This window comes from Silene latifolia, chromosome 2 (genome assembly GCF_048544455.1).
Source record: "Silene latifolia isolate original U9 population chromosome 2, ASM4854445v1, whole genome shotgun sequence".
NCBI lineage: Eukaryota > Viridiplantae > Streptophyta > Magnoliopsida > Caryophyllales > Caryophyllaceae > Silene > Silene latifolia.
In genome coordinates this window covers 195,201,384-195,217,098 of record NC_133527.1, presented here as the reverse complement: position 1 = coordinate 195,217,098, position 15,715 = coordinate 195,201,384, and the positions used below count along the sequence as shown (strand labels likewise).

The 15,715-nt window shown below is 34.4% G+C and overlaps 2 protein-coding genes, 1 long non-coding RNA gene and 1 pseudogene across 3 annotated transcripts; 2 read left to right on the top strand and 2 right to left on the bottom strand.

Annotated features, from left to right (window-relative positions):
* Window positions 1-3,085: 3,085 nt before the first annotated feature.
* LOC141644189 (uncharacterized) lies at window positions 3,086-3,992 on the bottom strand. The gene is made up of 2 exons (XR_012543939.1): window positions 3,754-3,992; window positions 3,086-3,561 (listed from the first exon to the last, which is right to left on the bottom strand). It is a non-coding gene; the product is annotated as an uncharacterized LOC141644189 (long non-coding RNA).
* Window positions 3,993-5,335: 1,343 nt separating this feature from the next.
* On the bottom strand, window positions 5,336-6,177 carry LOC141632461 (MLP-like protein 43). The gene is made up of 2 exons (XM_074445012.1): window positions 5,918-6,177; window positions 5,336-5,812 (listed from the first exon to the last, which is right to left on the bottom strand). Exons 1-2 carry the CDS (start codon window positions 6,102-6,104, stop codon window positions 5,532-5,534), a joined length of 468 nt encoding a protein of 155 aa, XP_074301113.1. The 5' UTR covers window positions 6,105-6,177; the 3' UTR covers window positions 5,336-5,531.
* A 3,578-nt stretch (window positions 6,178-9,755) lies between these two features.
* LOC141644188 (PLAT domain-containing protein 3-like) lies at window positions 9,756-11,421 on the top strand. The gene is made up of 2 exons (XM_074453661.1): window positions 9,756-9,894; window positions 10,756-11,421. Exons 1-2 carry the CDS (start codon window positions 9,829-9,831, stop codon window positions 11,218-11,220), a joined length of 531 nt encoding a protein of 176 aa, XP_074309762.1. The 5' UTR covers window positions 9,756-9,828; the 3' UTR covers window positions 11,221-11,421.
* A 2,655-nt stretch (window positions 11,422-14,076) lies between these two features.
* Window positions 14,077-15,246, top strand: LOC141641906 (hypersensitive-induced response protein-like protein 2; annotated as a pseudogene).
* The last annotated feature ends 469 nt before the right edge of the window (window positions 15,247-15,715 follow it).

Below are 15,715 nucleotides of genomic sequence, written 5' to 3'. Positions count from 1 at the left end.
GACCCGTGAACCATCGAGAGCGAGCAAAGTGCACTTACGCCCATAGGACGTAGAAAGAAAACGCGGAATGTAGACCAAGACCTACCTCCAAAGGAAAGAAAACTCCTACACTTTGGTAAACAATCCCTGTGGGCACGAAACTCGTAGCCTAGAAAAGCGAGTACGTAGATAGCTAGCGATAAAGAAAAAAACCTGAACAGCCCCCTAACCAAAACCATCTCACAAGGCCAGATAGAGATGGACACAACACCAACCGGATGTAAAGTTACGAATGTCATTCTTGATCGCTTAAAAAACCAATGAACAACCATCCCAATGGGTAAGAGACATGACACCCTTAGCCAATAAGATGTAATTATTATTAAAAACTGGACAAGACGAGGAACCCCAATGATTATGAGACAGGGCACCCATAACCAGAAAAGGGTTATTATTGATAAAAACAGAGGAGAAAGCACAGCAACATGAATGTTAAAAATTAGACCACCGAAGCCATCCAAACCAAACACCTCGTCCACCCCAACACAGACCACCCCGATCACACCACAAAGACACAACACCAACACTGACCCACTCCGTTCAAAGACCATGGCAAACCCACCACACCAACCAAAGCAAAAAAGAAAACAGCCCGCCATCACCAACGAACGCGACCACCACCGACAACCACTGACAACACCCCGACGAATTCCCAACAACCACAAACGGTCATAAACATGCAACCACACTAATCAACGAAAACCCAAGCTAAAACCTTTCAAAATGCAAAATGGAGCCGATAAGTGGGGGAAGGGGCGAGGAGGAGGGGAACACCACATCACTCCAAATGCAACACCAGACGATGACAGAAAGATGGATTATGTCCATCCCAAGGACGTGATAGGTGGGGGAAGGGGCGAGGGGAAGGGGAACACCATATCGACCCAGAGAAAACAAACATAACCACCAAGACACAAACCAAATGGGTTAAACCCATCCCATAAACCGACGAACATTAAGCTAGACCGGGCCAAAACACCATACTGGGGTCGGGGGAAGAGGTCAGGAGCCGGGGAACACACCCGGAACACACATGCAAGACCGAAAGAAGAGGGGGAACCAGGAGAGCGTCCGGGACAGATGGGGCACTCCGATCCGACAGCCACAAAACACCGAGCATACTACCACAGAACACCACCGGAGAAAGGAACATCATGTGAGCAGCCAAAAGGTCCCAGGAACGAGCATAATCAGATATTAGAAAATTGATCAAAGGGTGAAACGATCTGTCGCCGTAGATGGGCTAAGGGATGAGCCCATCTCCGGTGGTGGGATCTCAGAAAGTGGGGGGACAGAGGGTGGAAGGAGGCGGCGGTGGAAGCAAAGGAAATTAGGTTTTTAGGTTGTGGTTGTTAGTGAGAAGGGAGAGAATTATTTTAGAGAGAGAGAATTTGGGGGTCGTTTTTAAAATAAAGGTAGGTTAAATTAATCTTTACACCCTTACAAAATCAACTTTTCTAAACTTACATCCTTATAAAAAGATTTAATATTTTACACCCTTATAAAATACTTTTATCAAATTTTGCCCCCTAAGTCTTAGTTTGATGAGAAGAAATGCAATATTTCGACAAATTTTAAAATTTCCATCTAAAACCCATAATTTGTGACGAAAATGCCCATGCTCTATTTTCTTTCTTCTACCTTCTTTATCTTTCATTCTATCTTCTACCGGATGTCATAAATGATCTTTAACCAAATCACTTTCCGTCAAATGACTCAAATTAATGGTTGAAGGCTAGCAAAAATCAGAGGGCTAAACACATGTATACAACCACTAAAATTAACATCAGTTTCCCAAGATTCTTCCAAGCTTACCGGTAAAGAACCAATGCCTCTTCTTTTGCCGAGTTATATCGATACTTAAGTTCTGTTATATATTCTTTTGCTGAGTTGCATCGATACTTAATTTTTTGAGAAATTAGTGAGGAAAATTTAGGGAAGAGGAAAAATGAAGAGTTGAGACTCACTTGAGAGTATAGTGTAGGTAAGTAGGAGAAGGAAGTCGACAAAAGACAAATGGGAATAAGATATGAGCTAATAAGTGGAGGTAATATAGTAAATTCATCATGTTTTATCCCGGAATCAGATTAAAGGGGCAAGATTAGATAAAAGTGTTTTATAAGGGTGTAAAATATTTAAAAATATTTATAAGGGTGTAAGTTATTCTAGTGGGTTTTTTGGTCTACGAATTAAAGTGTATTTAATTGGACATATTGTTCATAATTCTTCTTTTAACCACTAGTTTAAGACATCTTCAGTATTCTAGTGGGGTTATTTAAATAAAATATCAAATGATATTGTATAACACTTATATAAAACGTTTTTATACAAAAATTATTTTCATTCAAGTGTAAATAACCTTTGTGAAAAGTGTAGTAAATCTCCGATTATGTTTAATTAATCACCGTATTAGTGGTCCATCCACAAATAATTAGGGTCACTTATACATGCAAATGACTAAGTACATACACAAATTACACCATCAAGTAATGGTATGAAGAGATCAGAATAGTGTGTGGAAAACAATTATAGTTTTCTATTTATTACATTATTAATTGAAATTCTTATATCTCATCAAGTAGTGGTATGAAGAGATCAAATAGTGTGGGGAAAACAATTATAGTTTTCTATTTTTTACATTATTAATTGAAATTCTTATATCTCATATTCTCATCTATAAATATTTATGAATCATTCACGAAAAATAGGCTAATGAAATTCTTATATCTCTTATTCTCATCTATAAATACGAGTAGTTACAATTTATAAGCATCACCTCTTATTACAAGACTACCTAAGTAAGTTGACATCTGCAATAGATTTAATACTTGTGAAATTCATAAAATGAATTTGTGTTTGTCATACCGACTGATGGTTTAGTGGATTTTTCTTCTTTTAATTTAGAGTTGTCGATTGAATCGCTTCCTGGTTTATTTTTCTGTCTCCTATTTATCGTTCCACTAAACATTAAGTGCTGGTTCATGAATAGTTTTACAGTTTGACATGTACGTATGGAGTAGATCATTAACATCACTCGTAGACAGTATTTTAATTATAGGCAAACAAGCATTTATTGATTATATTCATAGTCATCGTACGATATTATATAGATACACAAATTAGTAAATATGTAGTTACTCTGTCCTAATCAATATATAGTTTACATTATTGACTAGAACGGAGGAAGTAGATAGTATGTAGTTTGATTGATTTGGCATGGTGACGAGCTTGGTGTCCACACTCGCTAGTTAACCGAAGAGAGTTGATCGCCCAACTTCTTGAATACATTATGTACAAAGTTGAAAAACTCAGTCGGGTCGGGTGCATCTTCATCCATCTTCTCATATTCCAAACTAAACATCATAACACAAGACTTGCCATTTCCCTTTGAAATTGGTTGGAGTTGCATCTTCAACGATTTGTAATGGGTCATTATTTCCCCATCAATGATACTTCGAATTATTTTCATATTTTCCACATCAATTGCATCATTCCTCCCTATCACATATGTTTGCTTACCACCTATTACCATTGAACAAGTCTAAAAAATCATTATCTCGAAATGATTAGGGATTAACTAACGTCAAGACTGTAACAATGTAATCTAAACGTGGTAAGATTCAGAAGATATTTTCATATTTTGTAAGTGTCATCAGGGCACACGTTAGAAAACTGTTGTAATAAAACAAGAAGGTAAATCGGTAAATACATTACCCATGTTCAAGTCCCATTTGGTGGTACTACCCACACTGTGCAAGTCACCGTGGTGTACGCTAATTCCAGGAATTGCGCCGGAGCAAAGTTGAGGAACATGAGGTAGTTTAGCTCCTAATGTTTCAAATATTTTCTCAGCTGAACAATTCAACTCAACTTTCCCGTCCATCTTGTGCATTTTAGCCATTTTGCCTATATACTTTTAACTTATATCACTGTTTATGTAATTGAGCGAGGTGCGGGTTCAATATTCGGCCCTGTAATTTATAGGAGAAAATCATGGGAAACTCCGCTATAGGAAAATGACCTCGTCCGCTATTATTCGGCTTGTTTTTTACGCTTGGTATACTGACCATAGGTGATTAATCATACGAAGCACAAGATACTACGTATATTTCTCTGTCACCTTTTAGCATTTTGTGGGAAGGGAATCGGATACAAAGTTGCTAGTGATTGTTTATACTCTTGAGAGAGTTTCTTAATCGATTGATATTTGTAAATGCATAAGATGAGTCTAGCTTATCTATCGTGTCGTTGTTATCATGGCGGTTCTAATAGAAAACGACGTAAAAAGAAAAAAATAATTGGCGGGAATGAATTTGTTATGTTATAGGAGGTCTATTGTGGCGGTTTTAATTAAGAACCGACGCAATAAAATGCACTATTCAATTATTCATGGCGGTTTTAAGTACAAACCGCCATCATAGGTCATTTGCGGCGATTATTTTTTTTTATTTTTTATTTTTTTGACAGCAACGGCGATTATTTGTACAACTGACATTAATAATGACACTATTAGTAGTGATAAATAGCAACACTTCTTTGTCAAAAACCACCACCATAGAAATTTTGTGGTGGTTTATGAGCGCAAAATAGGTTTCAGTTTGAAAGCCGACGATGAAAGTGTCTAACTTATAAATGTAAACGATTGGGTCATAAGGACAAATTAGACATAATATTAGCTAGCTTAGCTGATAAAGTTATGATTTATGAAAAGTGATTCAAATCAGGATTTGATTCTCAATAGCATTATTTTTGCCCTTGTTGTTCGGACTTGATCGAGAAAAAAAGGTGTTTGGGTAGAAAGGCTTAAGCATTTCGCATTACAAGGGTTTGTATTTTCTAGTCAGTTTGCCTTAAGAGGGAGGTATCCGTTTTATTGTTTTTTTTGGTGCAAAGGTATCCTTTTTATTATTAAAATGGGTCAAATACTATACTTCGTACTATTTAGGTAAAAATGAGACAAAGTTTTGTTATTCTTCTTTTGTCTTCATCTGTGTAACTATGTAAGTAGGTAATACTTTACCAGTTGTTGGTTGTTCACATTAATTCGCCAATTAATTAACATGAAATATTCATGTACTTGTATACTCGTAGACCAGTGAAAATCCTCTGTCCCATTTGGTGTCTCATTGTGTGTGTCACACTACTTAGCTTCCAACACCTCAACAAATTAATATATACGTATATTGTAATATTTTATTTTGCCACAAGTGATGTGTCGAAATGTATGTGGTGTGACACACACAATGGAACACAAAAATGGGATAGAGGATCCCCACTGCTCGTAGACGTTATGAAATTGAGTCACACACGTTTGTTTATTTATATTGTCATCATACATGCAACATGCGGTATATGATGTTATACAACAAGGGAAATAACAAAAACAACGCGTATTGCTTCTTATCGTGATCCCTTAGAACACATGTTGAAAAAAAACGAAAAGAAAATATGTAATAGATAGTTTGATTGATTTGGAATGGTGACGAGCTCAGTTAAGCGGAAGAGAGGTGATGACTCAAGTCCTTAAGAACACCAACTCCAAAATCGAGGAGGTAATTGGGTTCGGGTGCATCTTCATCGATCTTTTCATATTCCAAACTAAATACCATTACGCAAGACTTGTTGTCATTCCCTTTCGGAATTGCTTGGCCATGGACTTTCAGTGACTTGTAATGTTTCATCATTTCCCCGTCAATCACACTGCGAGTGATTACCATATTCTCCTCATCAACCGCGTCGAGCCTATCAATAAAATATGTTGGCTGATTCTCCCCTGTATCAATATAAATCATTTTAGATTAATAAAAATCGACAAAAATCATAATTTCAATACGGTGACATTAAAAAGACGTAAAATGGTTAAGTACGTATAACGTACCCATGTTCAAGTCCCATTTGCGGGTACTACCCACACTGAGCCAGTCACCTTGGTGTACTTTAATACCAGGAATTTTGTCGGAGCAAAGCTCGGGGATATCGGGTTGTTTAGCTCTCAGCATTTCAAATATTTTCTCAGCTGAACATTTCAACTCAATTTTCTCCTCCATTTTATGCATTTTAGCCATCTTGCCTAAATTTTTACTTGTAATAATAATTTACTGTTTTGCTGTCAAAAAAAAAAAAAAAAAATAATTTACTGTTTATTTGATTGAATTTGGTAAGGGTTCAGTATTCGGGCCAGTAATTTATAGGAGAAGATAATGGGCCAGACCACCACTTCAGGAAATTGATCTGACCCACTTGTTTTGGGAATATATGCCTTATTGGGCTTATTTTGTACGCTTACTATACACTAGCTATTAATACCTCTCTCACTTTGTCACCTTTATGACTTTATGGCTACCGAGTTCGATATCCGTCTTAAAATTAAAATGGGTCAAATAACATTGTCCCACTTGTACAAATAGGACAAGTTCGTTGTTGAGATATAAACATTCTGATTTTGTCTTATTTATTTTAATTGACTCGTTTTAAATTTAAGATGGATGCTCTTGTTTTAAATCAGAATTTGTGTTGTCAAAATGTATAAGATCGGATGAGTCTAGGACTCTCTAGGTTATATCCTAACTGCAAAAGGGTCTTAACTTATAAGCATAGAGTGATAGAGCGGGTTTCATTCGGATTTGAATCCTCTCCATTTCTTTTAGGAAATAGAGAGGCCGTTTCCTCTCTTAAATCCTTTAAATAATATTTTTCCACTAAATCCCATTTTCTTTTATTTTTACCCATAAATTTAGAACCGTTCGATAATCCCAAGATGCAATCTGAGTCACCAAAAGGAAATGGCCTTTCCATTTCTTTTTAGGAAATGGAGAGGATCTCTAACAAGAATATTATCTGTAAAAGATAAATAAATAATTGAAACGAAGAGATACAACAAATTAACAAGGTATTACCAAAGTAATGTTTATCATGAGAAGTGAGAATAGTGTATGAAAAACATTTTACAGTATAATTTCTTTTTAATGCAATAATGCATTGATATTGAAATTATTTTATCTCATCTATAAGTATTTATAAATCGTTCACGAAAGATCGGCCATCGATCATTTACTTTTTACAATAATCGTAGATCCTACCGAAGATGTCTTAGTCTAGTGGTTAAGACGGAGGTATTCTGGACAATAGGTCTCAGGTTCGATTCCCCCTCCCCCTATTGTAATGCGACTAAGTACGCGCTTCGTTGAACCAAAAAAAAAAAAAAAAAAAAATCGTAGATCCTTATTTTTATATAGTCCGTAATTAAAACACACATTTAAATATTTAATTATTTCATAATTTATTTTCATCATACACAAGGGTTTGTCTTACAATAAGAGAGATAACAGGAACAACAATTTTTTAAAAAAAAAAGACGGAATATATTACACAACATTCGTTTGATAGGTTCGTAAACGTACATATAGTAAAAGATGCATGAACAATAGTACGATTAAAATCAGGATGACCGACGATGATACGTCCCTCATTCTTAAACAGAAGAGAGGTGATTACCCAATTCTTTGAACACACCAACACCAAAATTGAAAAACTCCTTAGGTTCGGGTGCATTTTCATTGATCTTCTCATATTCCATGACGAATTTCAAAACACAACACTTGTCATCGTTCCCCTTAGGAATTACTTGTGCATGCATAATTACGGTTTTACAATAACTCATCATTTCCCCTTCGATCACACTACGAGTCAACTTTAAATTCTTCTCATCAAGTGCCTCAAGCCTGTCGATAAGGTAGGTTGACTTTTCACCTGTTTCATTGCACAAGTTTTAAATTGACCAGGATAAAACCTTAGTTCAAAAATAATTATATTGTCGTATTATAAAAAGAGAAGTGAGAGTTTCGAAAATAAAAAGGTAAAAAAATGTAAAATGCAATACCTATGATAAAGTCCCATTTACGGGTACTACCCACAGTGCACCAGTCGCCTTGACGTGCTTGAATATTAGGAACTTTGTGAGATAAAACCTCGGTCACGTCATGTTTTTCGACCTTTAGCATGTCAAATATTTTTTGAGCTGAACAATTCATCTCAATTTTCTCTTCAAACTTGTAGATTTTAGACATTTTTCCGGAATACTAATACTAGTATGAGACGATATACTATTTATATGTGATTGATGAAGTACTTAAGAACTCAATTTTCTGCCTGCAATTTATAAGAGATTAGCATGCACTATTATACAATAAAGATAAATGACCTAACCTAACCCGAGCCACTAATTTGTGAAATATGCCCAACATAAATAAATTATTTGGCTTGTTTCGTACGCTTCATATAAAACCATTTTCTCTTCTTCTTTTCTCCTAATAGAATCAGATACAATGTTATTATTGTCCAATGTTTGTTTATCTTTCTATTTCTTATGGAATAGTGGGTTTTGCGCCTTTTAATTTAGAGTTGTCAATCGAATCACTTGAAATAGTTTTGAGTTACGTCAAGAGTCGGGGTCATATCGGAGCATGGGATATATAATATATTAGGGTAAAAATAGAGTATGTTATGATAAGAATTTGCGGTTAAAAATAGAGTATATTATTAGTAAAAAAATAAAATAATTACTTTCATGTCTTCTTACAATTTTAATTTTATTATCAGAATACAATGAAATGAAACATGAAAAATAAATGAATTATCAATTTAAAATATTAAAATAATATATTAAAAAAAAGTAAAAAACTATTTATACCGTGCATATTTACACGGGATCTATTCTAGTTGTACAATAATCACACAACTTGGTAGTGATTAGTGAATGTTTCTAAACGGGTTGATATATCTCAAAATGCATAATAGGAGTCCGGGAGACTAGGACTCTAGTTTATATACTTTACGTATATAAGCATAAAGAGGGTTTCATTCTATAAGCGAGGATGAAAAAGTTAAAATTTATTCCCTTCACATAAGCGATGAAAAAGTTAAAATTTACTCCCTTTATCTTGGTCATTTGTTCATAAAAAATAAGATGACGTCATCCGATGGTACTCAATTTCAGTACCACATAGAGTATTTTTGTAAATTAAACAATATTTTTAACATTTTCAAAGATTTAGTCAAATCATTTGATGAAGGGCAAAATTGGAAGACTACTTTCATATCTTAATGATGTAGGTTTGTTTAACGAAGTCTCGCTTGACGCCACCCGCTGCCAAGTTCATCTCCAGTGTACCGATGGCTTCTGCGGTTGTCTAACACCCGTTTTGGTTCCATCATTTATCGACAATGGTGTAAATTGTATAATACTCTTAGTTTATACGGAGTACGACAATGGTGTAAATTGTATAATACTCTTAGTTTATACGGAGTACTCCTAGTAGATTTTTTTTAGGAAATTATTTGCTTGTGATTTACCATGTATCACGGCTAGTGTATCAATTAGGGTAGATTTATGATATATTCTCTATAGAAACATGCAAAACATACCCAGCTATGTAAACATGCTCATCTTGCTAATGGAGAAAGAAATTTGACTTTTATGCCCTTCACTATTCGTGCGCATAAAATCTACTTTTTTATTTTTTGTATTATTTTAATATTTTAATTAGAGTGGCACCGAGATTGTATACCATCTGATGACGCCCTATCACAATCCTTTTTTTTAATCTAAATGATTATCTGACCCTAACAAATAATTACCCTTTAATATTAAACAGTTTCAAATGCGTGAGACTCGTGGCCTAATGTTGAATTAGTGTAACACTGTAACACAATTATATAAGCGACTTACAAGTATATAAAAAGGATTGAGTAAAGAAAAATTACTACGTATGCGGTAAAAATTGATTAACTATGGGGATCAATGTTGCTCTTCTCAATATTATCATCTTCTTACCATTTATCTTTGTTTCTCCATCTGTAAGTCATATTTTAACTTCTTTATTTAATTTTTGCTTTGTGATCTCTTTTTCAAGGCCATCCACCATTCATTGTTCCTAAGATACCTAAAAAGAATTGTAAGATGAATTATTTTCATGTTTTGATTTTAACCCTATTCAAAGTTTGGAATAATTAATGATTTTATTTGGATTATCGAGTTAAATATTTTGTGCAATGTTGGTTCACTATTAGATAAGTCCGATTATAATCAATTTTATGGAACTCCGAATCTGTGATATATGAGGTGAGTCGTTACTCTAAGTCTCTAAACATGAAAAAGTAATAGGTAAAATTCTGTCTCCACCCCTATATAATAAGGTGGGAGCATGTACAATATGACTATGTAGTATTATAACCGTATGACGTAAAATATGACTATAATAGTAGGTCATAAACAAGACAGTTTACATGCGATACTGATTCAAATTTTATAGATTACTAGTATAGATCTCGCGCAAATGCGCGTTATTTTAGATTGAAACATTAAAGAAAATAATAATAAAACTGATATTTATGCCAATTTGAAATTTAATTGTAAATTTATTATTATTAATATTTTGTATTTGTATTTACGGTGGGGAAAGGGAAAGTTCAGTATAATCCAGATGTAAATATAATATAATGAAAGCCCAATTACAGATATAATATAATAAAAGCCAAATTATAATCAAATTTATTTAGGCGGGAAATTTTTGGAAAAGTCTTATTCTTTTAGTATAAGGGGAATGATCTATCATACATTTACTTAGTTAGATCACACCAATTTTTACCACTAAATCTGTAACAAAATGTATATTCGATTTGATTTATTTGATTTAATAAATTTGGATGTAAATAAAGGTGGCTAGAGAAGAGTACAACTGTGTGTACAACATATACGTGAAAACCGGATCAATCATGAAAGCAGGAACAGACTCAAAAATTACACTAGAACTCTTTTCTAAAGATAGCAACGGTGTACGGATCAGTGACATTGAGAGTTGGGGTGGGCTTATGGGCCTTAACTACGACTACTTCGAGCGAGACAACTTGGACATCTTTAGCGGTCGAGGCCCATGCCTTGATGATCCCGTCTGCGCCATTAAGCTTATTTCTGATGGGTCCGGCCCACACCATGGCTGGTACTGTGACTATGTCGAAATCGCCACCACTGGTTCCCACTTGGGTTGTGCCATGGAGAAGTTTGAGGTTCAGCAATGGCTCGCGTCTGACGCCCCGCCATACGAGCTTACGGCAGTTAGGAATAATTGTCCTTATGACGACCTTCATAGTAAAGATATTATTCAAGTTGTGTCCCAAGCTTGAAACTTGCTAGGTTACATTCGAATTACTTCGTATTTGATATGACTATGAAGTCTTGGTTACGAGTTAAGACTGAATAATGAGTGCACACGTTATTTACGTTGTGCTTTGTAACTTATGTATTTGTGGAGTAATAATTTGTAGTTTAATTAATAAGGGTTTTAGTTAATGAAATATTACATGACTCATAATGTCAGTTAGCTCGACTGAAAATGCTACTCCCTCCTATTCACCACTTTCTTCCCTATTTCCTTATTCAGATTATTCGGGTTTTCTTCCCTATTTCCTTTTTTGGGTTGATTTGTGTGGTCCAAATTAAATTACATGTGGGATAGTGTGTTTTATGTGGTCCAAAATCGGTTCCTTATTCCTTGTGCAAAAAGGAAAGAGGAAGAATATAGTGAATAGGAGGGAGTATGTTTTATAAACACAGTTTGGAGGCGGTTTTAAATCATTGGATTATTGATAGATCAAATGGAATCGATTTCAATTTAGCATCAAACTCAATCGATTATGCATTTTATTGGCTTGTAGATGAAGAACTCAATAGATGATAAACGAGGTAGATGAAGAACACAGTACGATAATAAAGAAATGTAATCATGGATGAAGATAATTCAATGTAAATTAATTTACTATTAAATCGATTATTTTGTTGTAAAATATCATTATAGATAAATTTTAGTTTAGTCATCATAGTTTTATTTTAATTACATGAATAGATGTTAACTTAAAAAGATATATAATTACATACCTATTCCTCAAACTTGGCGCAAAAACGAAAATAAATATTTTATTTTTTCATTTTTCATTTCTTTAATTATGGTGGGCCGAGATTCAATGTATGTCATCGGTTGACGCCCTACCGCCATCCTTTTATTTTATTTTTAGGTGTTTGTTCATTTATTTATCTCTATATATATTAAGAATATTTTTCAAGGGTAATTGAATCATCAACATAAACTATAGTTTATTTTTCACTCAGTAATAATACCCACACATAATTGAGACGGAGAGATGACAAAGTATTACCAAATAATGTACGTAGTATTATCATGAGAAATGAGAATAGTGTATAATTTTCCTTAAATTCAATTATGCATGGATTAAAAAAAATCGTCCATCGATCATATACTTTTACGAAATAAAATCGTCCATCGATCATTTGTAATTTGTATCTTTTACTTCTAGACCAGTAACATTACATGCATATAAGTTTTATCTACTCTGTAATTAAAACACACGATAATTTATTTCATATTTTTTTTTCCATCTACACGCGATTTGTATTACAATAAGAGCGATAACAAGAACGACAATAAAAATATACGGATTATACAACATTCGTTCACAAGGTCCGTTAACATACACATACTCGATCCGTGTATAGTAAAAGAAGTATGAACAAGAACAAGTTCGATATCATTCTTAAACAGAAGAAAGGTGATTACCCAACTCTTTGAACACACTAACCCCAAAATTGAAAAACTCTTTAGGTTCAGGTGCATCTTCATCGATCTTCTCATATTCCATACTAAATTTCAAAACGCAAGATTTGCCATCGTTCCCCTTAGGAATTACGTGTACATGCATGAGTACGATCTTACAGTAATCCATCATTTCCCCTTCGAGTTAACGTCAAATTCTTCTCATCAAGTGCGTCAAGCTTGTCGATGAGGTAGGTTGACCTCTCACCTGTTACATTGCATGATTTTTAATTGACCGCGATAAAACCTTAGTACCAAAATATAATTATATATATACTCGACAACTTCGAAAAAAAAGAAGTAAAATGCAATACCTATGATAAAGTCCCATTTACGGGTACTACCCACAGTGCACCAGTTACCCTGACGTGCTTGAATACCAGGAACTTTATCGGAGCAAACCTTGATAATGTCATGTTTTTCAACTTTCTGCATATCGAATATTTTTTGAGCTGAACAATTCAGCTCTATTTTCTCCTCAATTTTGTGCATTTTAGCCATTTTGCCTAAATTTTCGCTTGTAATATATAATACTCCCTCCAATTCGCTATAATGTTCCCTATTTCCCAAAACGGATTATTCAAGTAATGTTCCCCTTTCCTTTTTTGGTAACTTTTTCTCTTATTTTATTCATTTCTCTCTCCTATAATTAAACCCCACACAACTCTTTTACTCCTATTTTATTACTTTTCTTAATGTTTTGGCCCCACAACTCCTTATTTAACTCCTATTAATTCATCTCTCTCTCCTAACACCAACCCCACATTTGTCCTTTATTATTTTATAATCAACTTTCTTAAGTATTGTGCCATTCCCAAATGGGAACATTATGATGAATTGGAGGGAGTATTACTAATTCAGAGTAATAATAATAATAATAATAATAATAATAATAATAATAATAATAATTTATAATTATAATAAATCTACTGTTTATTTGATTGAATTATGTGAGGGTTCAGTCTTGGGCCCAGTAATTTATAGGAGAATGAACTGACCCACTTGTTTTGGGAATATATGCCCTAAATTATTGGGCTTATTTTGTACGCTTGGTTACCACGAAAAATGTGAATTGGTGATGACTCCTTGACAATATGATGAATTTAAAGTCAACCTTTTTGTTTTAGTCATTTCCTTGTAATCATACGGAATGTGCATTGTATGTTTCTTCCATGACTTTGAAACAAGCCTTGGGTTTATATTAATTTAATGTACGGTTTTTTTGGTAGACGAAAGTTAGCGCGATTAAATGATTAATTATATCAACTTGTAATTTAAAATCTTGCATAAAAAACTTGAATGATTCTTGACTTTGGAGCATTATTTATAATTTGGTGATAAATTATGAACAATCGATTCAGGATTAAGCATAATGGGACAAGCATTCGGGTGTTTCGTTGTTAGTTACACAGTAGAATGTAGGAATTACAGAGCAGTTTGGCAAATTTGAGGAGATTCTGGAGCCAGGATGTCACTTTGTTCCTTGGTTTCTAGGCAGGTCAGCAGTCGGAACTCTTTCTTTGCGCGTCCAGCAACTTGATGTTCGCTGCCAGACCAAAACTAAGGTTCTTACTATCTATACTCGATGAATACTTGTACTTTTGTTAAATATCTTGTTCTCATACATTGAAATTTTACGTCTGTCTGGTCTTGTATTCAGGATAATGTTTTTGCGACTGTCGTGGTATCAATTCAGTATCAGGCACTGAGAGAGCGAGCAAAGAATGCATTTTATTCCATTGGCGGCTGTAAATATCTGATTAAGAACCATGTTTCCGATGGTACAAATAATTTTCATTATCGCATCCAGTACTGTTATGTGTTTCTCGTCCCTTTATATCTTTGTTATGGTTGTTTGGGCAGTCGTTCGATCAACTCTCCCTAGGTACGAGCTTGATGCTGCATTCGAGCACAAGGATAAAATCGCCAAAGCTATAGAATGCAAGGCCGGAAAGGTAGGTGTCGCTTAACTAACTACTTCATTTGAGTTTTTGCTAATTTGAAATCGATTCAGTGATTCAACTGTAAAATATATAGGCTACATCAGCTTACGGATATTAAATTGTCAAAGCGCTTATAGTCGACGTTGAACCTGATGCCAGTGTCAAGAAAGCCATGAATGAAATAAATGCAGGTAAATAAATCAGAAATTATGTTTAGTTTTATTTACTCTAATGCAGGGGCGTAGCCAGAAACGAAATTTACAATATTAGAATTTTAGTGAAACTGATGCTATAACTGATTCTGAAATTCAGCCACAAGAATGAGGGCAGCAGCAAACGACAAGGCAGAAGCAGAGAAGATAGTAAAAATAAAGAAAGCAGAGGGAGAGGCAGAGGCCAAGTACCTAAATGGGCTCGGAATAGCTAGGCAACGCCAAGCGATAGTGGACGGGCTGAGGGACAGTGTGCTCAACTTCTCCGATCATGTCCCGGGGACGACTTCTAAGGATATCATGGACATGGTCTTGATAACTCAGTACTTTGATACCATGAAAGACATTGGTGCATCAACCAAGTCAACCTCTATTTTCATCACTTAATTCGTCTAATTTTTTTTATTTTTTTTGAAAAACTACCTTGTATTTATGGGTATTTGTAAAAAGAATATTTTATATTATTTTCTTGTTTTCAACTACCTTTGTTTTCTTTAATCTTGCTTAGGCCCGATTTTGGGAAGTCATAATGTACTTATGCTTAACTTTAGTAGATTTTCCTAACTATTATTGAAATGTGAAAACATAAATTTTTCTTACATGAAGTTAAATTGTGGCTTGGACGCAGTTGATTCATATTGTTAGACGTAGACAGAGTCATGTGGGATAGGTTAATGTCGCTAATTCGACCAAATCTCGCCATTATTTCAGCATAACTAGTTTTTGACCAAAAAAGGAGAAACAAAAGCAGTATGTATAAAACAAGAAAAATAATACTCCGTACAAGGTAGTGTTTTTACAAATACCCTTAAGCTAAATAAGACATCTTACATTTTTACCTTCTTTCTTATGGATC

Coding starts and splice junctions, on each gene's coding strand:
- LOC141632461 (XM_074445012.1), bottom strand. CDS start 6,104: ATGGCTAAAATGCATAAAATGGAGGAGAAAATTGAGTTGAAATGTTCA. Junction 5,813..5,917: donor CAAATGGGACTTGAACATGG/GTACGTTATACG, acceptor ATATTGATACAG/GGGAGAATCAGCCAACATAT.
- LOC141644188 (XM_074453661.1), top strand. CDS start 9,829: ATGGGGATCAATGTTGCTCTTCTCAATATTATCATCTTCTTACCATTT. Junction 9,895..10,755: donor TTATCTTTGTTTCTCCATCT/GTAAGTCATATT, acceptor ATGTAAATAAAG/GTGGCTAGAGAAGAGTACAA.